The following is a 24,251-nucleotide window of genomic DNA, read 5'->3' on the forward strand; positions in this document are numbered from 1 at the left end:
CCCCCCTCCCCTTCCCTCTCCTCCCTCCCGCAGCCCGCCCGCCCTTCCTCCGGTCCTGCAGCCAATTAGACGGCCCCCTCGGGAGGGAGGCGTGGGGCGCTGCATAAAGCGGCGGGGAGCTGTCACCCCGGGAGCAGGCTGCGCAGTGCCCAGGCCGAGCCGGTGCGCCGCAGACTAGGGCTCCTCGGGCCAGGGAGCGCGGAGGAGCCATGGCCACCACTAACGGGGCCGTGGAAAACGGGCAGCCGGACAGGAAGCCGCCTGCCCTGCCGCGCCCTATCCGCAACCTGGAGGTCAAGTTCACCAAGGTGAGGTGGGCGCCCCTCCCACCCGACGGCCGCCAGCCTCTGCGCTGGGCAGCCAGCTTCGGGGCGGCGTGGGCGAGGGACCAGTAGGCCGAGGGTCCGCCGGGCGCTCCCGAGACCCGAACCTCCCTGCCGGGGCTCGGCCGTCTCGAAACCGCACCCTTTGCGGGGCATCTTGGGCGGGATCGCCGGCGGCGGGGCTCGGCGCTGTGAGCCTCGAAGGCGGGAAACCGAGGCCGTCTAGCGCCCGCGCGGTGCCAGGCTGCACGCATCCCTGCGAGGCCCCGACGTGTCCCTTCACTGCTTTGATCACGAGTGGAGGTGCGCGCCGCGTTGACTAGGAGCACGGTGGTCTCCCTCCCCAAAAACCCTGGGATGATTTCCCGGGTGGACGCGTCTGGCTTTGAGAGAGTCAGAGGTGCGTTCTCCGAGAACGCCAAGAGAGAGTCCGGGAGCCAGATCGCGGAGCTGCAGTTAGAAGACTGGGGAAACAGGTCCTCTGAGCAAAGCGCATCGGGCACCTTCCGTGCTTAGTTTATACCCAGCTCACCAGCAGAACTAGGGGGAGTAGGAAGGTGCTCACTTACTGATGAAACCTCCCCGGAGCCCAGAGGTCCCAGTGTTTACAGGCAAGGAGCGCGATTCGGAAGATCGCAGATCTGGGCCTTTGGGAAGCGGTGGGTAGCAAGGCCGAACGGCCAGGCTCCGTCGCGCCGCAGAAGCGCACGGTTCTCTGCCTTCTTGCGCTGTGGGCTGGGAGGCTAGAGCGTTGGCAGAACGGTGAGATTACCTGCCTGGGGCAGAAAGGAATAAAAGAAGATGGTAAGGCCTCCGAGGCCTCTGAGCTGGGGCTGCGGAGGGCCAAGAGACCCGGGTGCGGAAGCGCGACCCAATGGAGGACACCCCCAGGCTGTCTGGGGTGCGCTTCTGTCCGTGGGCCGGTGCTGGGGCGCTTTAGAGGCACAGGCCAGGCCGAGAGCCATTGCATTCACTTTCCCCACCTTTGGCTTCTCTTGATTTTTGCTTTTATCCATAGCCCCCAACTCCAGCTGACATCGCACTTAGAGAATTTCCTCATCCGTTTTACTTTAAAAAGTAGCAATTATCTTTCTCAAAGAGTTTTAATCAAGCGGAGAAAGTTACAGGGCACTACGTGTGGCCTTCGGATTTAGGTCTCTTGGCACTTAATTCCCAATGTCCGCTGAGCCTCTGATCACATAACATTGAAATTAACTGTTTTCAGAAGGCTCTGTAATCAACAAAGACACGTCGCTGTAAACTAAACGCTGAAAATTATTCTTAATGTAGTGTTCTTTGTAATATCAGCTTCAGAGTGAAAATTCCAACACGAATTCTGGGAAGAGTGAAAATGATACCTTCATTTTGTAAGACCCTAGCCCTAGGTGCTTGGCTGCTGCTGTGGGTGGTGAAGTGGGGCGGTTGTTTGTTTTCTTTTGGTTGTACAGGATTTCAAAATACTATATATAGAAACAAGAAAGTAAATGTATTATGGTCCTTTTACTTTTTACGTTTTTGAGTCCTATCAGCAATCTGACCACATACAAAAAGTTTACCTCTTTCTCTATGATTTTTAGGACACTTTTAAAGTGTAAATGTAGCCCTTATGGCGATCTTAGACAATTCACAGAGCAGTGATTGCCTGTCCTCTTGGTGAGTGCGCAACCTTTGTTAGTTAAAGGGAACCAGTGCAGGAGTGAGGTTGAGGGAAGGTGGTCGATGGGCCTGGAGTGCTGGGATCTTGAGGGGTCTCCCAGGCGATGAAGGACCCAACTGCCTCACACTGGCTGCTCCCTCCCCACCCGTTGGGGGACAGTGCTGCTGCTTGCTCTGTCCTGGCTCCTGGCCCATCTCTGCAGAGACCTCCCCATAACAGTTGTGGACCCAGGCAGCTTGCGTGGCTGAGGGTGGCCAGCCAGTGCCCTGGCACAGGCCTCAGGGAGCCTGGACAGGAGAGACCACCGAGAGTGAGGCTACCAACAGTGCCTGCGAGGGAGGGAGCGGGATAAACTGAAGTTCAGGACTGAGGCCCAGGGTGGGTGAGTGGCCCGGCAGGTGGGTGGCCTGGCAGGAGAGCAGACGGTGGAGCATGGTAGCCAGCAGTGGTCTGCTATTTTCCAAAATTGACTCACGGTGCTTCTCGATAATGGGGCACACACCAGAGTTGGCCCATCTGAGCCCCAGCCCCGGCAGTGCCATTTCCAGGGTGGTCCAACTTTCAGAAGGATGACTTTGTCAAAGCCCCTTCATTCATCCTCACATGTTAACATTGCATTCTCTAGGGTCATGCTGTATGATTCTGGAGAGCTGAGAGCCCCTCCAGGGTCCCCACACAGATCTCAGAGGATGGAAGTCCCTTCTAATTTAGGGAGCCTCTTTCTTTCCTTATAAAATTTCTTCCAGTAGCAGAGATTCTCTTCAAAGTTTTCTGATTTTAAAACACTAGTTTTTATTATCTCTCTTATGAAAAATAAAATTCCCCCAAATCTCCTTTTCTGCAAGCATATTCTTTTTGAGTTTAGCTGAGTGGCCTGTTGTCAGATGGAAGTTACTGGAAATCGGCGTCAATAGGATTCACTTGCATGACTGTTATCTTCACCTCAACCTGAGACACCTTACAGCTCAGTCCTGATTCCACGTCATTCTGTTCCTTTTGTAAAATGTGAACCATGTCTACAGCTCAATGTAGCTTCATGCTATACCTCTATGAGGTTTGTTGTATGCTAATCCACAAATCAAAGACAACAATTCCTTCTAGACCCTTTACTCTGATTTGGAGTTCAGAACAATACAGCCAGCATAATCAGTAGGCATATTTATATACCTTTTCCTTATATTTGTGCTTTTGTTTTGTTTTTGTGGAGAGAAAAATCACCAGTAGAAACCACTTACGAGATTACTTACTACTGTAGTGTGGTATAAAGAAAAAGATTTTACAAAATTAAAAACATAGGGATGGGAAAATACGGTTAGAGTCAGTCTGATTTTTTTTTAAGGTTACTGATTACAGATCAACGTCATGAACAAACAGTAATTTTTTTTGGAGGAGCGTGCTTGGAGATGAAGTATAGCAGACATCCGATCATTGTAATCTGTTTTCAGTCCCCTTATTTATATTCTCTTCTGCCACCTTCTCATTTTCCCTCCCCCTTGGAATTGATACCAGGAAGGACCTAGAATCAGCAATTTTCACTGACAGTCTCTATTATCTAACCCACGAAATTTCATCTTTCTACAAATGGGCCCTTCTTCCTGGCTGCACTTTCCTCCCCACACTAACTTAACTCTCCTTCCCCAGTTATTAATTTCTCGCTGTTACCAAGTGATGACTTGCTGCATGGCAAAAGTGAACTCTCGGATTTAGTTTCAGCTGGAAGAATAAACCTGTAATTGTAGCCTGACCTTTTCCTGGTGCACTTCCCTGGGGGCCTGGCCTCACGTTGGAGATGCTAAGCTTCCAGAAGCCAGACAGTGCCTGCGAGGGAGGGAGCGGGATAAACTGAAGTTCAGGACTGAGGCCCAGGGTGGGTGTCACATCCCACTGGTGACAGATGCTCTCAGTTCTGGATTCCAAACTGGGGGGCAGCTGGTCTCTGCTCACCTGCCCAGCCAGAGTCTGCCTCCTGTGCTTGGTCCCCAATGGACTCAGACCAGGCTTCCTTACCCATGAGCTTCAGAGGTTTTTGTGGGTTTGTTTTTTTGTTTTGTTTTGTTTTGTTTTTGACATTCTATCAACTTTTAAGTTCTGGGGTACATGTGCAGGATGTGCAGGTTTGTTACATAGGTAAATATGTGCCATGGTGGTTTGCTGCACAGATCAACCCATCACCCGGGTATTAAGCTCGAGCTGTGGAGTTTATACAGGAAGCTCAATACAGAGAACGTAACCAAGATGCATTCTTAGGAGATGGCTGCCCTCTCTCATCTGTCGTCACTGGGGAGTCAAATATTCCAAATGAATCAATTTCACAATAATTGAAATTAGCCCTTGGGGGACGCAATTCTTCCTTTAAAAGATTCACAGAGAAGTAAAGTAAAGCTATGTATATACCATATGCAGATAGAGGTAAAAACGGAACCTGATGAACTAACTCTGTACTCAGAAATTATTGATGGCATTTTACTTGATAGACATGCATGTTAGCCATTTCTGCCACAGAGGTTTTTCTGATGCTTTGATAGGCTGTGATGAGGAAGCCATTCCAAGTTGGTGTAACAGGAGTTTGTGTGTCTTCTGGCTGGGCAGCCGGGGACCTCCATGCTGTTGGAATGTGTTTTGTGTATTGTCTGTCATGTCTGTTCCTAGTTCTTCTCCAAAAGCCCTCTCTTTTAATGTGACATTATTAAGACAATTAGAACTTAGTGTAAACTAACAGTAAATAGTACATATGTTTCAGTGCATGAAGTTCATATGTTCTTCTTAGTTTGCTCATGATATCTTGTTAAAAAAATTTTCACTCTCATCTGCATTCTGGATCACTGAGGTTCCCAGAAAAGTGATTTCTGTGGGTTATATAAACAGTTATTCGTGACATCTCTTAATGTAACCTGGAAAGTTTCTAACCCAGACATTTAACTTTGTATTTCAACACTGGTTTCTTGTCAAGCCTCGGAGGTTTTTGTGCATTTTGGTATTGTTTTGTTTTGTTTTGTTTTGACATTTTATCAACTTTTATTTTAAGTTCTAGGGTACATGTGCAGGATGTGCGGGTCTGTTACATAGGTAAACATGTGTCATAGTGGTTTGCTATGAAATTACACATTTTAAGGGGAATGCTGGGGAGGGACATGCTGATGTGCATTGGTGAAAACTGAAGGGTAATGGTGAGATCCTCCTCAAATTGAGCTCCTTGGTAATCAGTCTTGCTGGGTGTTGCCGCTGAAAGCAGAAAGGGAGTGCTCAGTTTGTCCTTACCCTTCAGGGGCAGGTGGACTGCTTGGGACTTTTATATATATACACCTATTGACACTTCTTCCAAAGTCTATGAGGGTATAAGATTCCATTCACAGCCTCTATTTAACCATTTAACTTAGCCATTCCTCTGTGAATCCATGTTATTGCTGAAAAAATAATAATAATTTAGAAAAAGTCTCTAACTGACTTTAGTTTTATTTGACCAAAACTTGAATTTTGAGTCTGTCCTGGTTGATCTGTTGGTCATGTGGTCCTGGGACTCTGTCCACCTCCGGGTCTCATCTATAAAATGTTGAAGGGGAGAGGGAAGCAGCAGGGAGGAAGGTGGACAAGATGGACAAGACGTTACCTAAGGTCCTTAGCATGTTGAAATTACATGATTTTGATCTAAACCTAATTCATTACACTTCCTTTCCTGGTTAGATATTTATCAACAATGAATGGCACGAGTCCAACAGTGGAAAAAAGTTTGCCACATATAACCCTTCAACTCTGGAGAAAATATGTGAAGTGGAAGAAGGAGATAAGGTAAATACTTAAAAAAAAAAAAAAAGTAATTCAATTATAGATGACCAAAGGATAAGGAAGCAGTTTGGCTTAGCTATAAGATAGAACTGGCCCATCCTAGGGGCAGGGCCTGGGCTAGCTGCATGAATTGGCATGTAGTTCTCAGACATATGGCACAGAATGGGATCAATTACTGATGATCCTCTGCAGGGAATCATTCTCCTTTGATAGATGTTTCTCCATCTATGAGGATGACCTCAGCTATCCTCATCATATGGCTAAAGGAAAGGTTTTTTTGTTTTTTGTTTTTTCAATTATTTGGACCCGGAGGCATTAAAGAATCTTTCCATAAAGCATTTCCGGCTGGTGTGTTTCAACAAATGCAGCATTCTGGCAGGAGACAGTTTAGAAAAAAAATAGACTTGAAGGAAAAAAATAGTTGCTACCTGGGTGATGCTGGGATAGTTAACAATGTAACCACCAGATTTCTTTTCTCCTAGAAATTTACATGAGCATGGAAAGCGGTAACCTTTATCACTCTATTTCCAAGTGCAAGGTCTATATCGTAATACGGAAGTTAAGGGACTTCTGAATGTGTCCTTTATACATGGCAAGGCCATTAAATCTATTTTGAATGTTAGTGCAGAGGTAAAGCCCTTCCACTGAGGGCAGGGAGATGTAAATGTTTCTTCAACCACTGGAGCACTGGACTGATGTTCTTAGTCAGCAAACTGAAGATGCTGGAAGTGGATGGAGTAAAGGGCGTGTGCAGAGTAGGCTTGGATTTTATCCTGCCCGTGAGTTTTGTGACAGATGTGCAAATGCACAGTAGCTGCACCTATACAGACCCCCCTCTGTCTGACACCTCATAACAGGCTCTGCTAACAAAGAAAGTGGCACAGAGGAGCTCGTAGAAAAATGTGAGGGCATCGGGGGGAAGCCATGACATGGAATGGGGTTTCCACTAGGAGACTCCCAAGCACCTTGTACACGTGCTGGGAGGAGAACGAGACCCTTGCCCTGGGCCTTGATTTCTCCCTTGGTCTGAGTGACTGTTCTGAGCCAGAGGCCACCCCACACTCTGCAGCTGGAGAGGTCCTGGCCTCCACCCCAGAGCATGGGGCAAGGAATTCAGTGTCCCACATCTCCCCTGCCAAGCTTCTGCTCACCCCCAAGCCAGCTCTGGACACACGGAGTCTCAGTAGAGTCACTCCTGCCTGGTGTCTGGCATCCACTCCTTGCTGTACCTTCTAGAAAGAGAGAGGCATGGAGGGGCCTTCGAGATGAATGTGGCCCATTTTCCTGAGAAGAAGAAAGAATGACACTACTCTAAATGGCCCTCACTTCTTTCCTTTTAGAAAGAAGGTTCTGTTGTGATTATGCTATCAGTGCACAAACGATCCAGTTCTGCTCCCATGGGGTGAGTGAGGCTGAAGGGAGAAAAAAGGCCTCCATGTTCCTCCCTGTCTGCGAACTGTTCCATGATGGTCAGTTCTGCAATCCAGAAAGGAAAGAATTTCCCCATTCTCACTCTTGGGCCACCAGTTCCCAGCTGGAATAAAATGCCGGACAGCCATTTCCCACCTGATCTCTGAACAGCAGGCTTGTGTGTGTTCACAGTGAGCCAGCCAGTGGAAAGTCTTTCCATCCTTTGGTCCCCCAGAAAAATACTCAGGGTCGGTGACTTTATGAAATATTTTTAAATGCTTTTTATAATCGGAAACAAACATTTTTGTTTTTTTGACCACTGTAGAAATCTTAAGATGATATTTGACCACTGTAGAAACATTAAGATGTAAAGAAGAAAAAAATCACTTGAATGCTCCCAGCCACTCAAGTGATTGAAAAACTTGCTGCTGCTTGCAGCCTGTCTGCCAGCGGCACAATTCTGCTGTTCTCTGTAACTGACAGCCGCGATCCCAAACTGCAGTCACATCAAAAGATGACACCCTCTCTCTGTTGTTTTGGCCACTCAGCCCGATGTGGACAAGGCTGTGGAGGCTGCACAGGCTGCCTTCCAGAGGGGCTCGCCATGGCGCCGGCTGGATGCCCTGAGTCGTGGGCGGCTGCTGCACCAGCTGGCTGACCTGGTGGAGAGGGACCGCGCCACCTTGGCCGTGAGTACACACACATGGGGGCCGGTGGGGGATGAGCCAGCCTCAGTGAGGGTCCTGTCCCCCGTGCGGTGTGGGAAAAAATATCAGGGTCCTGGTTTTGTGTGGTCGCGGGTCTGTTCCATCCTTTGAGATACAGCTCTCTGGCAATACATGCAAGTGTTGATGCCTCTGGACCGAATCTCTTTCATTTTGAAGTCAGACTTTTGTCCTCTGCAGCTCAGCTTCTTGACCAAGTGGTTGTCTGTAGGAAGTTCAGCTGTATCAGTGGTCTCAGACTTGGGGCACTCACAGATTGGTGACTATGAGCTGGGCCATATCCTGGTACCACCTGTATGTTTGTGTACTTAACTTTTTTCTTTTTTGTATTAACTCTCTTTTATTTATTTTATTTTATTTATTTTTTTGAGACAGAGTCTCCCTGTCACCCAGGCTGTAGTGCAGTGATGCAATCTCAGCTCACTGCAGCCTCTGCCTCCCAGGTTAAAATGATTCACTTGCCTCAGCCTCCTGAGTAGCTGGGGCTACAGGTGCCCGCCACCATGCCCGGCTAATTTTTATATTTTTAATAGAGACAGGGTTTTGTCATGTTGGCCAGGTCTTGAACTCCTGGTCTCGAATTCCTGGCCTCAGGTGATCCGCCGGCCTTGGCCTCCCAAAGTGCTGGGATTACAGATGTAAGCCACTGTGCCCACCCTTAACTCCCTTTTAAACTTAAGTTTAACCTCATCCTAAGAAACAATATTCATGAAATCACAGATTTGATGTGCTAATTTTATTTTTCTAATACTTATTAAAATAAATGCCACCACTTAACATAGAAAAAACTGTTCCCATGTGACCTAAAATTATTCCTCAATCACCCCTGAACTGGCTAGTAGCAAGCATATGTGGAGTGGTGGTGAGGGCAGGATAGCCTGGTTATAGGAAACTTCAGAGTAGGAAAGACGTAGGTTCAAATCCCCACTCTGCCACTTACTAGCTGTGTGACTTTGGACAACTTGTGGAACCTCTCTGAGATTTATTTCTTCATGCAAAATGTCACCAATAATGATAACTCAGTAGTGTAAGAATGGTCTATTTAAGATTCTAGGCAGAAAAAAAAAATTCTAGGCAGAGTCCCCAGGCATGCAGTAAGCACTAAATAGATGACAACTATTATTAATAATAGCAGTTATCATAATAAGGCCACGTGAAGACCCATTTTCTAACCTCAGCTATATGCACTGCTCGCCAGTAATTTCTAGTAACCTTAGGTGGGGAGATTGATGCAGCATACCCCATGAGGTTGGGCTGCGAAGGCATTCATCAGTTGTAAATCCATTCTTTAGCAGGATCCTCAGACTTTCCTCTGGTCTCGAGGGGGTGATCAGAGGCCACGTAGGACTGTGAGGTCCTTTGCATCCTGTCCTTGCACATCTCAGCCTCTTGTTTTTACAAGTTGTTCCAAACCTTGAGGCCCGGTTGTAAGGGAGGAAATCTCCTTTTTGGCCTTTGATTTGGAAAAATGGTTTTTCTGATGTTGGGAACAAGCAGTAGGGTAGCCACTGTTTAAAGGAAGGTGTCAGCCAGGACACGGAAATTGCTGTTGCCCCTGAATGTGTTTCTTAGGGTGGAAGAACTCTCAGGCCTTACTCTTGGGTGCATTTCCCTAAGGGTGCATCAACACAGAAACTCAAGCTCTCCTTCCTTCCTTCCCAGTCAGCCTGGCCAGTCCACATGTTCCCCGGGTGAGGGTAGCTCCCTCCCAGGGTAAGCGCTTCTTTCTGAGGAGCCTCTGGTTTCTTCCTGCAACGTAAGCCAGCCTCAACACTCAAGCTGCCAAACTGGCTTTTTCAAAAACATTTCTGTTTTAACCCGGCATGAGCTCATCAGTCAGCAATGTCCGTGTGGACTAATAGCAGGCTAGAGAGGATGTGCCCTGGGCACCCCCCCGAACCCTGTCCTTAAGTGTCAGTATCATCTTAGAAGCAGAGGCTGCAAAGCCACCTTCATCTTCAGCCTGCCCCATTGTCCTGGCACGACTGTGTTTTGACAGCAGACAGAGCTTTGGAGGACCTCAGAATGCAAACCCAGCAAATCTCTTCTGCCACTGGGACCTCGCTGCCCACAAGAAATAAGATCCAGCTCTTTGCCACAACATGAAAGGGACAAGAGAATTACTGGCAAACACGGTTTTTAAAACTCCAACCACATCACAAGAGAGCGCCCCTTGCTCTCCACCTCGATATGGTTTCCGTGCATGTTCATGGAGCGTGTTCTCTTGCCGGCTCAGTGGTTTGACAGAGCTGGGTGTTTATTTCTGTGCTCAGTGTCTGGAAACAGATGTGGGGGATCCAGCAGCCCCTGGATGGCTTTCCTTTGCTGGGGCACCCAGGCCCCAACTCTGCTCTTTGGGTGCTCATTTTGGGAGCTCCCAAACGGAAGCCCTCCCTATCCACTCTCCTTTTCACCCCAAATGCCACTTCTGGGTCCTCTAGTTGTAAGCCCTGCCGTGCTGTTTTCCTGGCACTTTCCCATCATTCTTTAGTATCTGAGGGTTATGATGAGTTAATTTCTCAGGGGGCACATTTTTCTCTTAAAATGCTAAAGGAAATAAACTTAGGAGTGGCTATGGTTTACTCATGATTGAGCCACAATAACAAGTTGTTTAAAGGATGACTGTTTCAATATGTAGTTAGCACTTATACTCACTCACCTGCAGAATTTTTTTTCTAATAATTTCCCATCTAAACCTATCATGACCTGGGTTTTGCTCAGAGGAAAGCCATAAAACCAACCTGCTAAATTCATGTTGTCATTCCAGTAAGCAAACTTGCTGAAGTTAGTAATAAAAACAAATAGCAGTGCTTGTTGAATGCTCGCCATGGATCTGGCTTGTTGTAGCAATGCTTGTTGAATGCTCACCATTACCCACCTTGTTGAGCTGTAGGATTTTTTATCTCACTTCAGAGATGAGAAACTGAGGCCCAGAGAGGTTAAATAACCTCTCCTAGGTCACTCAGCCAGAGGCGGTAATCCAGGACTGGAGGCAGAATGTTGGCTCCATGTCTTGCACTTACCCTCAGCGCTGGATGTTGAAGTCCTCTCTCTTTTTCCATCCCAGAAAAGAGCAAAGAATAAACTCCTGGTTCCACTGACAGATATGCAGTTACTGTCTGGCAAAGGTCAGTCTTAGAGGACTTTTGGCACTATTTGCAATTGCTAGATTTCCCCTGGAAAAATGAAAGTTCACACTTGAGTGAAAATCTATGGGAACCAACAACAGTAGAGTATACTTGATGTCACACTGGCCTGACTCAGTCCCTGAGCGGCAGCTGCTGGGGGCAGAACACACACCCCCAACCTAGACCAGTCCTGTGGTCTTCAGCAACCCAGTGCCCTGTCTGGGTCCCCAGGTGAGGATCACCAAGCCCTTCTCTGGTGCCTAAAGGGAAGATGATGATAATCAGTGTAATCATCAGTGTTCTCATGTGAACACCAATCTAGCACTGTGGTTGGTGCTCTGTGTCCACTGACTCCTTTCACTCTAACACTGGCCCTGTGAGGTAGGAACCATTATTATTCTTATTTACAGATGAGGAAACTGAGGCAGGGAGAGATTCCAGGACTTACCCAAAGCCCGCTTACTTACCTAGGGTTCAGCAGATGTGGTTACCTCCTAATTAGAGGGGGCTTGGTTCATTCCTGAAGCAAAGGGGAGCTGGGGTAGCCCGAGCATCTGGAGTGGCTGTTCTGCAGTCTTTCCAGGCACACGTGTCCAGGAGCAGCCTCTAAAGGCCGGTTGCTGTGCTGGCTGGAAGTAGATGCCCCGAATTCAGCTGCTGCCTCACTGGGTGGCCTTGGCCAAGTCACTGGACCGTTAGTGTCTGTGCCTGCACCTTGAAGTGGGAATACAGTCACGGAGCTCAAAGGGTGAGATGTCGGGGAGTACGCTGGGGTTAAAGCCCTGGGCCTGAGGAGGGGCCTGGGTGAGATATTGGGGAGTGTGCTGGGGTTAAGGCCCTGGGCCTGAGGAGGGGCCTCTTCTTCCTTTGTCAATCATCACCTCACTCTACTGACTCTTTCACAAGAATCCAGCCCTGGGCTATGTGTCAGGGCGGCCACTTCCTGCAGAGGCGGATGACTGGCGGTTTCAGCACTGGGCTCAACTGGGGCCACTTGTCTGAGGGACAAAGGGGTTCTCTTCCACCCAGGCTGGAAATAGAAAAGAATCCCTGCCATTGAGTGGCTGCACACTCGCCCTGGGTAATCACCTCCCTCACCAGCAGGGCAGTCTGCTCCCTTCCGACTCTGCATCCGACTCTGCATCCGGCCGGACTCTGCAGTGCAGGAGGGAAGGATTGCATCTTTGTGCTGGGGGCGCGACCCTTCTCGGCTCGGTCACTTTCCACAGCCACTCTGGCCAGCCTGGCTGAGAAGGAAGAGCCTACATCTTCCCTTTCTCTTTTGTTTGAGGAGGGCAGCTCCCACTACAGCCACCCCAAAGCCAGCTAACCTTCAGAGAGCTTCCTGGGAACACACAGGCACACACGACTGGCCACACGGCAGAGGCCACTGTGCTACAGATGGAAGATCAGATGCCAGTGTGCATTCCTTCCCAGCACAGCTTTAAATCTGCCTTGCCTCCATGCATCCTTCAAAGAGGGTGCATGTCTATGTTCCGGCCCACCACCCCACAGCCCACTTTAGGTGTTTTGAAATAAAAGCAGTCCTCACACTCAAGGACAGGCCTCACTTTACATTTGGTGTCATACTTTCTGAAGAGGTACATCTGACTGTGAGGTCTACAGAGGGATGTCCTAGGACTGTGTTCTCTCCCCAACTTCCATCTTTAACAACCTGACAGTACAAAAGAAAAGCAAATCGTGTCCAAAACAGACATCATCTTGTTATTGCAGGCCTTGGAGACGATGGATACGGGAAAGCCATTTCTTCATGCCTTTTTCATCGACCTGGAGGGCTGTATTAGAACCCTCAGATACTTTGCAGGGTGGGCAGACAAAATCCAGGGCAAGACCATCCCCACAGGTGAGCAAGGTGGATTATAGCTTATACTATAGTCCCTTTGGGGATATGTCTTTTCATTAATCCAGAGCCCCTCCTGACTGTTTCCCCAAGTCACCATTCCCAGCCCCACTCCCTCTCCAAATGGTACTGCCAATTCTTCTTCTAAGAACTTCACTTTTAAAGTTGAGGTCAAATCACTTCTGTGTATAATAGACAAGACTTGAATCTGGCACCCTTGTTGGTTTCTTTCCTGTCTTTTTATTACTTCAAGTTTCTAACCTGGATTAAGTGAGTGTGTCCTTTCCCACCATGTAACCCTCTTCCAGATGACAACGTTGTGTGCTTCACCAGGCATGAGCCCATTGGTGTCTGTGGGGCCATCACTCCAGTAAGTATGGCAGCTTTTCTCAGTAGATTCTATGTAGATCCCGCCCCACTGCCCTGTGTCCTTTGGACTCAACTTCTGGTGTGTTTTTATCTGATTGCACCAGCATTGAACAAGCATTTTCTTTGTGGCATGGAACTCCATGCTTGGGGGCTGTTGAGAAGGATTAGACCCCATTTCTGCTCTCCTAAGGCCAGCTTTAGGCATGCCACAGAAAGCACTGTGCATTCCGGCCAGAAAGCACTGTGCATTCCAGCCAGAGTGGTCAGGAATGGCCAGCATTCCCAGGAAGGTGGTCTCTTAACTGAGCCTTAAAGATAAGAAAGACTTATTCAACAACAAAAATCATTTTCCAAGGAGGAGGAATGGCCTAGGCAAAAGTGTAGAGGTGTCTGGGCTACTTGGAAGGGAACAGCAGGAAAGCTGGTGGGGCTAGAGCTCAGGCAGGAGCAAAAGTGAGGAAGAGGGTGCACACACGTGGCAGGTGCTGTGGGCCAGCTTCCAGCAGCTTTGGCTGCCAAGGAGCCGGGACTTTATTCATTGGGCAGTGGGGATGCTTATAGGTGCCCAAGACATGCAACAGTGTTGCCTGTCTGTTTGGGATGCCTCTGGCCATTGCAACAACAGCCAGGTAGGAAGCTGGAGAGCCAGGTGGCAACCTGAAGTGAGGGTTGGAAAAGTGCCCATGGAGGTAGGGAGGAGGACACGTCTTCAGCAGACGTTTTAGAGGGGGAGGTAGAACACATACAACAGCATCCTCTTTGCAAAGGCTACCTGTTAGTACCACCCAGAATGCAGCTTAAGAAGTGCTGTGCAGGAATGCAGTTCTGATCATTGCACACTCCTATGTTACCCCATATACCCCAAATCCAGACCATGAAAAGCAAGTGTCCTCCACAAAGGCATCACTGGGCACATGGGACAGGGGAGGAGGGTGGATCTGGGCCCCCAAAGCCCCTGTGCTCTGTCGCAGTGGAACTTCCCCCTGCTGATGCTGGTATGGAAGCTGGCACCCGCCCTCTGCTGTGGGAACACCATGGTCCTGAAGCCTGCGGAGCAGACACCCCTCACCGCCCTTTATCTCGGCTCTCTGATCAAAGAGGTGAGATATCCAAAAAGAAAATATCACGTGCTCTTGGTAACATTCCCACTCCTAGGAACCAGGCCACCGTCACGAGATGGACAGTGGCAGACTGCTGGCAATCGAGTGGGAAGGGAATGACTCCCAGTGTTTTGCTTGGCGACTGCACGTTCTTTCTCCTGCTTGTGGCCACTGAGCTGGAGAAACTCCATTCCTCCCAGTGATCCTAATGAGAATGCTTAACTCTTATTATGGGCTCAAACCTATGGTTGAGGACTCAGTGGTTTGTCTAGAGAATTTGCGTGGGGGTCAACCAAGAGGGAGCCAAATATTTGGGAGGTTCTCTGGGATTTGCATTCTCAGTTTATGAAATGGTCTGTTTTTCTCTGGAGGGGTGGCCTTGCCAGCTCCAGCTGGGCGGCTGCAGCTATCTGTGTGCCGGGTCCCTGCTAATCAGTACCCTCTGCTCTGAATGCAATCTCTTCTCCCTCAGGCAGCCAGAACTTAGGGAAATGGAGGCCCAAAGGGACACCTCCTTCCAGACTTACCTTTTGTTATTCCATCCCCATGTTGTATGGAGTAAAGATTTAGAGAAAGCAACAGAAAGCAAAGAGGGACAGAAGGAAAGATCCATTCCTTTCTCTTCTTAGTCGGACTGATATGACTGGGAGGCAGGTCCACGGTTGCTTGGAGGCGAGGTGGGAACAGCTGGTGATGACTCAGTTTCTCGCTTTCCTTTGGTGATGTGGGGCATAATTAAGTCACACTGGTGAGACTTAGGAATTTGAAAACCCCAACTGTTAAGAAACAGTGCCTAAAAATCTAAAGACTCATCACCATGCCTAAAATCTTGACCTTCTGAAACAATGTGTTCTAAGTAAGCCTCAGGACAGGTGGGGAAGAGCGTCCTCCACCTTGTTTGCTTTTCTTGCCTGATAAAGAGGCTTAGTATATGAAAAACACGAGGCATGAACATGAACGAGGTGGCAGTCCCTGCCTTCCAGAAGGGCTTGCTCCAGGTGAGACCTAGGTTGAACAAGCAAATAACTTTAAGGGAGTGATACCTTGTCACCATTTGGAACAATAATGGGTCTGATTAATAAATGAAAACTGGGCTGGGAGCGGTGGCTCACGCCTGTAATCCCAGCACTTTGGGAGGCCGAGGTGGGAGGATCAGGAGGTCAGGAGATCGAGACCATCCTGGCTAACACGGTGAAACCCCGTCTCTACTAAAAATACAAAAAATTAGCCAGGCATGGTGGCAGGCGCCTGTAGTCCCAGCTACTCGCGAGGCTGAGGCAGGAGAATGGCGTGAACCCAGGAGGTGGAGCTTGCAGTGAGCCAAGATCGTGCCACTGCACTCCAGCCTGGGTGACAGAGCAAGACTCCATCTCAAAAAAAAAAGAAAAGAAAAGAAAAAAGAAAACTGAAGCTCTGGGCAGATGTTTTGCAGGTGCCTCTGATCCTGGGCAGGGGGTTGTGATCAAGCTGCCCCTCTCCCCTTAACACATGCACACACACTCTCTCTCTCACACACACACACCCCACATGGAAAGGTGCTGTGCTACAGGCGGGCCATGGCCACCTTGCAGCATAACGGCACATTTGCACTGCACATCACTTTGGGATGGGGTCCCCCCTGGAAGGAGAAATGGGCATCTCCCCTTGCCCAGCCTGCATACTGAGCTGGCAGCAGGGGGTGAGAAGCCCAGGTCAGCTCCAGGGTGCCCAAGGTCAACTGCATCTGGGTCCTGGGTAAATCCACCCCAGCCCGGGCTTCCCTGTGGGGATGTGACACAGCCACGGCTCTCTAGGCCCAAATGTGGATCCATGGCGGATGAAGTCTGTTCTTCTTCAAGTGCTATCTTGGTTTCTTCCCAGGCCGGGTTCCCTCCAGGAGTGGTGAACATTGTGCCAGGATTCGGGCCCACAGTGGGAGCAGCAATTTCTTCTCACCCTCAGGTCAACAAGATCGCCTTCACCGGGTCCACAGAGGTAACCCTCCCCACGGGGTGCTGGTGAAAGTGAAAGTGGCGCGTTACTTGACACCTGTGAACTTTTCCTTTGACAGGCTTTAATATGGTTTGTTTTTCTTCTAAATTTGACCATGTTTTAGTATATAACAACCAGTTTAAAAAGTCACTGGCCTGGTTTCCAAAGTAAATAAATATCCAATAGAACTCAGAAGCCTTAGAAGAAGAGATTGAGAGATAAGATAAAGTAAAAATGTAAAATATTCATTTGTCAAACAACACCATAATTAAGAGATAAATAACAAGCTCAAAGAAAAATAGTTGTGATGCATGCAGTGCTCCAGGAATTTATATCCATCGTATGTAAAGTGCTCCTACAAATCAATGAAAAAAAAAAAACTGAATGGTAGAAAAATGGGTAGTTCAGAGAATAGAAATACTAAATGCCCAATAAACTTAAACTAGTTTGCTGGTAATCTGGAAAATGCAAATTCAAACAAAATCAGACTCTCCTTTTGCCTGCCAGTTCGCTAAAAACTGAAATGCTACTACTGAGAATATGGGGAAGCAGCCACTCACCAGCACTTTCCCTAAGATGACGGTGTTTTGATAGCACTCATGCAACATTTAAAAGTGAAAAACTTTTTGATTCAGAAGCTCCATTTGAAAAAAACAAACTACTTAAAGAAATTTTCTCATAAGGCTTCAGGGACATATTTTCAAGGATGTTATGTTCATTCTATGAAATGTTTTACAACCGTTACAACAAGGAAAGCTGTCCATGATCTATTGTTGAAGCACACAACAGCAAACTGTAGAAAATTATCCACAATATGATCCCATTCATAAAAGCGTGTGCTTGTAGAAGTAGAAATTGTCTGGAAGGATTCCCAAGAAATCATTACTGATTGCCACCTATGGGGTGGGCTCAGGGGCAGAGCGGGAGGGAAGCTGAAGGCTCTCTCCCTTTAATTTACACACATCTCTGTGTGGAATTACTTCTACTGAGAAAGTACTTCTTCTGTACTTAAAAAAGAAAAAACACCCACTGCAATCAGTGTCCCCATCCCCCTCCTCACTTAGTCCAGCCCTAATGGATGCTGTTACTCTCCGTGGGGACAGACATTGTCCCTGTGGAAGGATTCCAGATCTCATTCAGCCATCACCTATGAGCTTGCTGATGTTTAAAATGCACTTACACCTTAGCGTTGGAGAAAACAGTCTCAGACCCGAAAGAGCCCGGGCCACCCCTTGCTAGCTTCTGGCTCTAGGCCTCCGTGTCTGTGCTAGTCTCTGAGGGTCTTCCCAGCTCTGAAGTTCATGGTGCTAGGCTTTACTTGTGACCCTAGATAAGTCACCAAGTCATGTTGGGCCAGCCCTCCCCTCCAGGGGTGCGGTGGGCAATGGGAGAGACCCCATGGGGGCGTCAAGCATGACTGGTGAGTGGCTCTTCTGCTCATAGTGCACTCCTTCACTCCCCGCCTGTCTGCGGCAGCCTCAGTCTTATAGTGTGTTTCCAGAGAATTGGCTCCTTCTTATCCTGAAGGCCGGCTGCCCCCGCTACTTCTCTAACACTTGGAGGTTCCCTCAGATCACACCAAAGAGCCACACAGAACCACCTCCCTACTGGGCTGTTGGAATTTCAGCTGTTTCTAGTGAGGGGTAGAGTCACCCCGTGGTCCCTGAAGCCCTTCACCAGACTGGCTGGACCAGTCTGCTGGGCTCAGAAGAACGGGCACCAGGACAGGTGAGCGGGTGGTGGCCCTGTTTCCAGCCAGCCCTGTGGGCTCCTAGAGGCTCCAACTCACACCTGTAAGTGGAGCAGCTCAGACCAAGGATCCCAGGATGTCGTGGTCTAGCATGGGAAGAGATGCTGGCAGAGGCCAGGAGAGTGAAGTGACACCATCGGGGCCTGGAGCGCCTGGGCAGAGAGCGAGGTGGTGGCAGTACCACCCGGGCTTGTCCAGAATGTTCACTGATATTTGCATCTCTGCCAAGTTCAGCCACATTCAAGGTACATTATGGTCTGTGTTCTGTCCTCGAGGTTGGAAAACTGGTTAAAGAAGCTGCCTCCCGGAGCAATCTGAAGCGGGTGACGCTGGAGCTGGGGGGAAAGAACCCGTGCATCGTGTGCGCTGATGCTGACTGTGAGTCTCTGCCTCCTGGGCTTTGCTGGGGCTTCGGGGCACCCATCCATCTCTCCCCACTTCCTGGCCTGAATTCAAAACCAACTGAGAGCAAGATGCATGCACACACAGTGGAGATACTTCCACCCTGGGCATCCCGCCCACAGTCAGCCAGCCACAGACAGTCAGGTGGACATCAAAATGCCAGCTCTACTTGTAGTAGAAAGCTGCCTTCTACTGCCAAAATGACATGGCTTGAGTGGCACCTGAGAGGCTGCCTGTTTCTGTGCCTCCACCTTAAGTTTACCTGCCTGTTCCTGCAGAGCTGGGGTCACAAGGAGCAGGTCTGACTTCTCCTCCAGAGCCCCTGGGAGGAGGGGCGAGGGCAAGTGCCGCCCACTCCCAGTCATTCATTCTTCTCCCCTCCAAGTCACATTTCCTAGCATATGTCTTAAGATCTCTGAAGAGTGGAGACGCCTTTTCCTTGTGTCTTAGACGTGATAAATCAGAGGAGGGCAGTAGCAACTGATCCTTCAAATTACCCTCTTTGCCTGGTTCTAGGCCTGCACCCCTGCCCTGGGAAGGCAACCTGCTCAGCAGTTTGGGGGCAGCTTGTGTCTTGCCAGAGCCAAATGACACAACATTAAAATATATGCTATTGTTGGCTGCCATGTCCACAAGAGGGAAGAAAGGGCTGGCCGGGCATTCATTCGCCTGCTGACAGCCTCAGCTATCAAAAGGTGTGACTTCCCAAGTGCCTTAAAACACCTTTGCCTTAAAGAATAACCTCCCCCACCTGTCCACTGGTGCCAGAAATTCCTGTCATGGAGAACAAAGCCTTTCATTTCACACTCAGATAAGGTTGGAATTGCAAATATCTCTAAGAAAAATGACGCTGGCACAGTTTCTTACTAAGGCGTAGATAACTGATATCAGTTCCTTTCTGGCAGCTGGCTTTCACAGTGGGAGAAAGGACAGGAGGAGGAAACAGGCTCTCAGGAAGGAAAGGGGAGCTGGGTGTGAAGATGGAGTGCCCATTTCTTGCTTGGGTTAGTGTTCTAGCAGTTAGTGTGGAAGCACCGTTAGTGCTATGAAAAGCAAGTGGTTTTTGGAGCCACATGGAGCGTTTCTGGCACTGTGACTCACATTTGGAGTCCCAAACAGCCAAGACTCCTGTTTTGCCTTCCTCTGCCGCCATATCTGGATACTCCGCCTGCACTGAAGTTCATCTTCTTCCTCTCGGGAGGAAAACTGCAGCTAAAGCACAGGACTAATTGTGTTTGGGGCTTGATTTTACTTACAAGGGTCATAAAAACATGCCATGTAGCCACTTCCTACTCCTCATCAGAGCAGTGCCAGTCCACAAATTACATCCTGACATAACCAGCATCACAGGCAAGACATCAAGGGTAACAAGCCACCATTCCCCTGCCCCTTTGCCTCACCCCTAGCTCCATCAGGAGCAGGAAATGAGTCTGTTATTTTGGAGGAGGGTCCGTTCCAAGTTGGGACCTGGCCCAGCCAGCTGCAGGGATTGAGAGTGCAGAGAGGTACCCCCAAACCTTATGGTGCGGTCCTGCTGCCACTGGATCTTGCACAAATGACTCAGCTAGATAGGAGCAGCCTCCTTCTCAAAGCTAAGGGCAAAGTCCCTTGGAGCAGCCCTGATGAAATTGGAATGGATCACCTTCCAATGCCCAGAGCCACTGCCAGCCTCTATGCAAAAGAAAGCTGCATTTCTTAAGCAAGCAATAGTGCGGGGGGTTGGTGGTGATGAAACCAGCCAAGGGGTGAACATTAGAAACCCCTCTGTAGATGTAAATGACATCCCAATACCATTCTTATCCACTAAGCGTGTCCCCCAAGATCTTATTCTCTAAACGCCCTCTAGCTTGGTTTGAATAACTGGTTTTTAGCTCCGTGTCAGCTCTACAACTTAGAGTCAGACCTTTCAAGTCACGCACATGATGTTACCTTACTTAATAAGACCCTTATTTTACTCAAGGTGGAAAATTTTGGCTTCTTTAGAAGTTCTCGCCAGTGGGCCTACATCAATAATTACCAAAGTTTATTCTATAAAACATTAGTCCTCTAGGAAAAGGGGAGGGGAGGGTTACATAGGCAAGTGAAATGAGGAATGCTATGATTCTCTAGACTTATTAGCATATTAAAGGTACTGAGAAGTCCCGCAGTCAGGGAATTGATTTAACCCCAAACTTGGTGGACCCCAAAATCCTTTCTCCCTTCCTCTCTGGAAAAGTCTGCAAACAAAATTAATTTCTGAAATGCAGCCATCCTGGGGCCTGGTTTCTTGTGTAGGCAATTAGAATTGCAGCTGTCGCCAGTCCTGCTTTAACGACTTAATCGCTTCCTCTCACTCCGCCCGCCTCCCTCGCCCCTCCCCCTCCAGTGGACTTGGCAGTGGAGTGTGCCCATCAGGGAGTGTTCTTCAACCAAGGCCAGTGTTGCACGGCAGCCTCCAGGGTGTTCGTGGAGGAGCAGGTCTACTCTGAGTTTGTCAGGCGGAGCGTGGAGTATGCCAGGAAACGGCCCGTGGGAGACCCCTTCGACGTCAAAACAGAACAGGGGCCTCAGGTAATCCCCCTGGTGTGTCTGAACCCATGGTGCTTGTCTAGGGGCTGAAGCAGGCAGTCCCATGGCTACGGCCTACAGGGTCCCTCTCCAAGGAAGGAACACTGACTTGCCCTACCCAGGAGGCTTTCTTTTCTTTAGAAACTGATCAGCAACACAATCCCATCAGGTCCCGGGTCAGGTCCTGGGGACTCATGGAAGGGGGCAGGACACACTGAGGCATGGGAGGAGGGCACTGTTTCCAGGGCAGAAGGCCATCTGCCTGCACCCTCCACTCTCCAGGATGGTCTCCCTACAGAAAAGGGGCTGTAGGCTGGCTGAAGGTAGCAGAGTGCAGGCAGGATGTGGCCTGGTGTCTCAGTCGCAGCCCAAGGCCCTCAAGCCCACGTGGGTTACAGGACAAGGTGAACCATCAGAAACCAAACAATCCCAGATGGAGAGAGCCTGGGGCATGAGAATGTATCTCCAGGCAGTAGGAACATGTATCTGGTGGCCGAGTTTGGGAAGCCAAGGACAGGATGAAAATGATCATAACCACGAGATTTAATATCCTCTTTAACAGGGCACATCCTGTATCACTTTCTTACTAATTATGAAGTGAAGCAGATGGATAAATATTTAAAAGAGGGCAGCCTGACCATCCCATGCATTATTTATATGGAGCTCAGCAGCCAGTCACTTTGCTTTTAGCCAAAGTCCTGCCCCAGCCACGAAATTTCAAGTCACATGTCTGTGACTTCTCCACTTGTGTCTATCCTGGGAGGCTGCCACTTTCCCCACTGTGACAGCATTGCATGTTTGCAGGGGAGGCTGCTGTGGATCTGAGCTCAGATTTGGCCCTGGGCTTTATGAAAGTCACAAAAATCCTTCCATGCCTCAGTTTCCTCATCTGGAGAATGGGGAGTAATCAATGAATATTATGAGAATTTCATGGCACCTAGGAAGTATTCAATTATGGACAGGTTTATTTTTAAACAGGTGGAAGCTTTAAATGACAGGTTCTGCAGTCTAGGTGACAGTGAGTGTCTATGCATGACATCAGGCTGTCCTGTGGGGATGCCCTGGCTGAGGAAGAAGGAAGGGCCTCGTGGAGGAGGGGTGGGTTTCTGGTCATTAGTGCCCACCCTCCACTGGCCCCGGCCCACACACTCCGATGCCACGTGACCCTGGCAGAAAGCACTTCTTCTTGTGGCTAACATTCCTTCTCCTCAGTCATTGCCTGCCCAGCCTCTGCCCCAACCCAACAGTCAGTGACACAAGGTTGTCTAATGGCCTCGGCTGGATTTCAGATCTGAACGCAAACATGACCACAAGTCATTATGGAATCTGCCGTGATTTTTAAAGCTAATCCAGAATCAGTGGGAAATGTGTGAACTGATCCCCATACAGAAGAAACTTTTTTACCCCATCGTTATTTGTAAGTCTCTTTCCGTGGCTCTTTTCTTGGCTTATGCCTGATGTCTCAGTCTTGACTTTTGAGGCCAGATACACCAAATTCTTCCAAGAGAACAGATAGAGGCAGAATGGGTGCTGATTTCATCAGTGCATTTATGCCACCGCTCAAAGTCCTTTTGAAAGCTCACTAAAGCCGTCTAACCTCAGCATATTATTTTAGCATGCTGTTACAGTTTTTTTTTTTTTTTTCTTCCAAAGTGCTTTTTCATCTACGGTAATAAGATTTTACTCTGAGAGGACTTACAGCTGTCTAAATAGTCCTGTCTGTCTCATGCCTGTAAAACAGCTAGCTGACCTAGATCCGGGTCCACGGCCGGGCTAGCGCTCACAGGAATGCTCCAAAATCATTCAGGTTTATTTGGCAACTGAGCAACGAGGCACATAAACATTATGCAGGCCACCTGGCCAGGCAGGATCCGGCAGCGTCCTCCCAGCAGAGAGCTGAGCAGAGCCTTGAGCCAGTCCTGTGGGGGCCATATTTCCCTGTTTCTGGTGTTGTGCCCTGCCGCGTCATCTCACTTCCTGGCAGGTCTCTCTTCCTGTACTGTAAGGCACCAGCTGACATTTCATGGAGGATTATTAGATTTAAACAATGTGTTCCTATAGACTCTCCAGGGAGTGTTGAGTTTGGATGTGTAGGGTTTCCACAGGGATCCAGCACTGCCTGCAGGACAAACAGGGTCTTCCAGATGGCATATGCCCAGCAGCCAGGGAGGACTTGCAGTTGGGTGAAGCCCCTGTGGCCCTTTTGGCCCCTCAGGGAGAAGAGCAGCTCAGCAACATCTGGAACTGTTAACCTGAGACTTGGGTCACCCAGAGAGAAGTTGAGAGAACCTTGAGCTCTTCTGGGATCTGTTGCAAAGCTGTTTTTGTTACCTTTATTTTGTTACTTGTTTTTGTTGCTTTTTTTTGAGTGGAGTACACATAAGTGGGTCAAATCCCAAAACGCCTAAAAACAGCTATAGTGAAAGGGTTCCCGCCCCCCGACCCCCATCTTTGTACACCTGGTTCTTAACCCTTCGTCCCATGGGTATCCCCAGCTCTTAGTTCCTCATGTCTCCCTCTAGAATGTTTTCATGTGTATACAAGCAGATATGAATGCAAGTCCTGATTGCCTTTGTTATTTTTACACGAAGGTTACCATGATAGTATACTATCTTGCACTACGTTTATTGTTCCCTAAAAAAAACTTGAAGAGCTCTTTATACCAGTCCATGGGAACCTGCCTGATTCTTTTTCACATGTGTACAGAATTCTGCTGGATGAAGCCACCAGAATTTCAGTAACGTCTTCTGATTAGCATGTGGGTATGTGCAGTCACACACAAGCCCTCAGAGTATGTAATTTCACACACACACAAGGAGATCCCTGGGACAGCTTCCCCAAAGTGGGTTGCTAAGTGGGAACACATTTGTAATTTCCTTAAGTGTTGCTGAATTACCTTCCATAGAGGCTGACCCAATGTATATTCCTACCAATATTCTAGAAGCTTGTCTATTTCTTTACCCTTTCCAACAGAATATGGATATTTTTCCCATCTAAGAGTTAAAAATGGTATCTTGTTTCATTTTAATATGCATGTACCTCTTACAATAAGCAAGAACATCTTTTTATATATTTAAAAACCATTTGTATTTCCTTTATTATCAAATGTGCATTTGCTTTGCATATTTTTCTTTCAAACTGTTGGGCATTTTTCTTATCACTTCTAAGACCTCTTTACATACATAGTAGAGAGATTAGCTTTCTATGAATATGACTTGTTAACAT

The 24,251-nt window shown here is 48.5% G+C and overlaps 1 protein-coding gene across 3 annotated transcripts in view; it reads left to right on the forward strand.

Moving 5' to 3' along the window:
* The first annotated feature begins 8 nt into the window (after positions 1–8).
* ALDH1A3 (aldehyde dehydrogenase 1 family, member A3) overlaps positions 9–24,251 on the forward strand; it is a 36,062-nt gene continuing 11,819 nt past the window's right edge. Inside the window, exons 1-9 of one of the 3 annotated variants that reach the window (XM_011957481.1) lie at positions 9–308; positions 5,662–5,766; positions 7,722–7,862; positions 12,761–12,890; positions 13,196–13,257; positions 14,228–14,356; positions 16,217–16,330; positions 18,353–18,455; positions 20,845–21,029. In XM_011957481.1, coding sequence (XP_011812871.1) covers positions 210–308; positions 5,662–5,766; positions 7,722–7,862; positions 12,761–12,890; positions 13,196–13,257; positions 14,228–14,356; positions 16,217–16,330; positions 18,353–18,455; positions 20,845–21,029 — 1,068 coding nt within the window. In that variant the 5' untranslated portion in view covers positions 9–209. The remainder of the gene's footprint in view (positions 309–5,661; positions 5,767–7,721; positions 7,863–12,760; positions 12,891–13,195; positions 13,258–14,227; positions 14,357–16,216; positions 16,331–18,352; positions 18,456–20,844; positions 21,030–24,251) is intronic. The other 2 variants (XM_011957490.1, XM_011957497.1) reach the window with 2 other exon arrangements.

The sequence above is a fragment of the Colobus angolensis genome, unplaced genomic scaffold (assembly GCF_000951035.1).
Source record: "Colobus angolensis palliatus isolate OR3802 unplaced genomic scaffold, Cang.pa_1.0 Scaffold112, whole genome shotgun sequence".
Lineage (NCBI taxonomy): Eukaryota > Metazoa > Chordata > Mammalia > Primates > Cercopithecidae > Colobus > Colobus angolensis.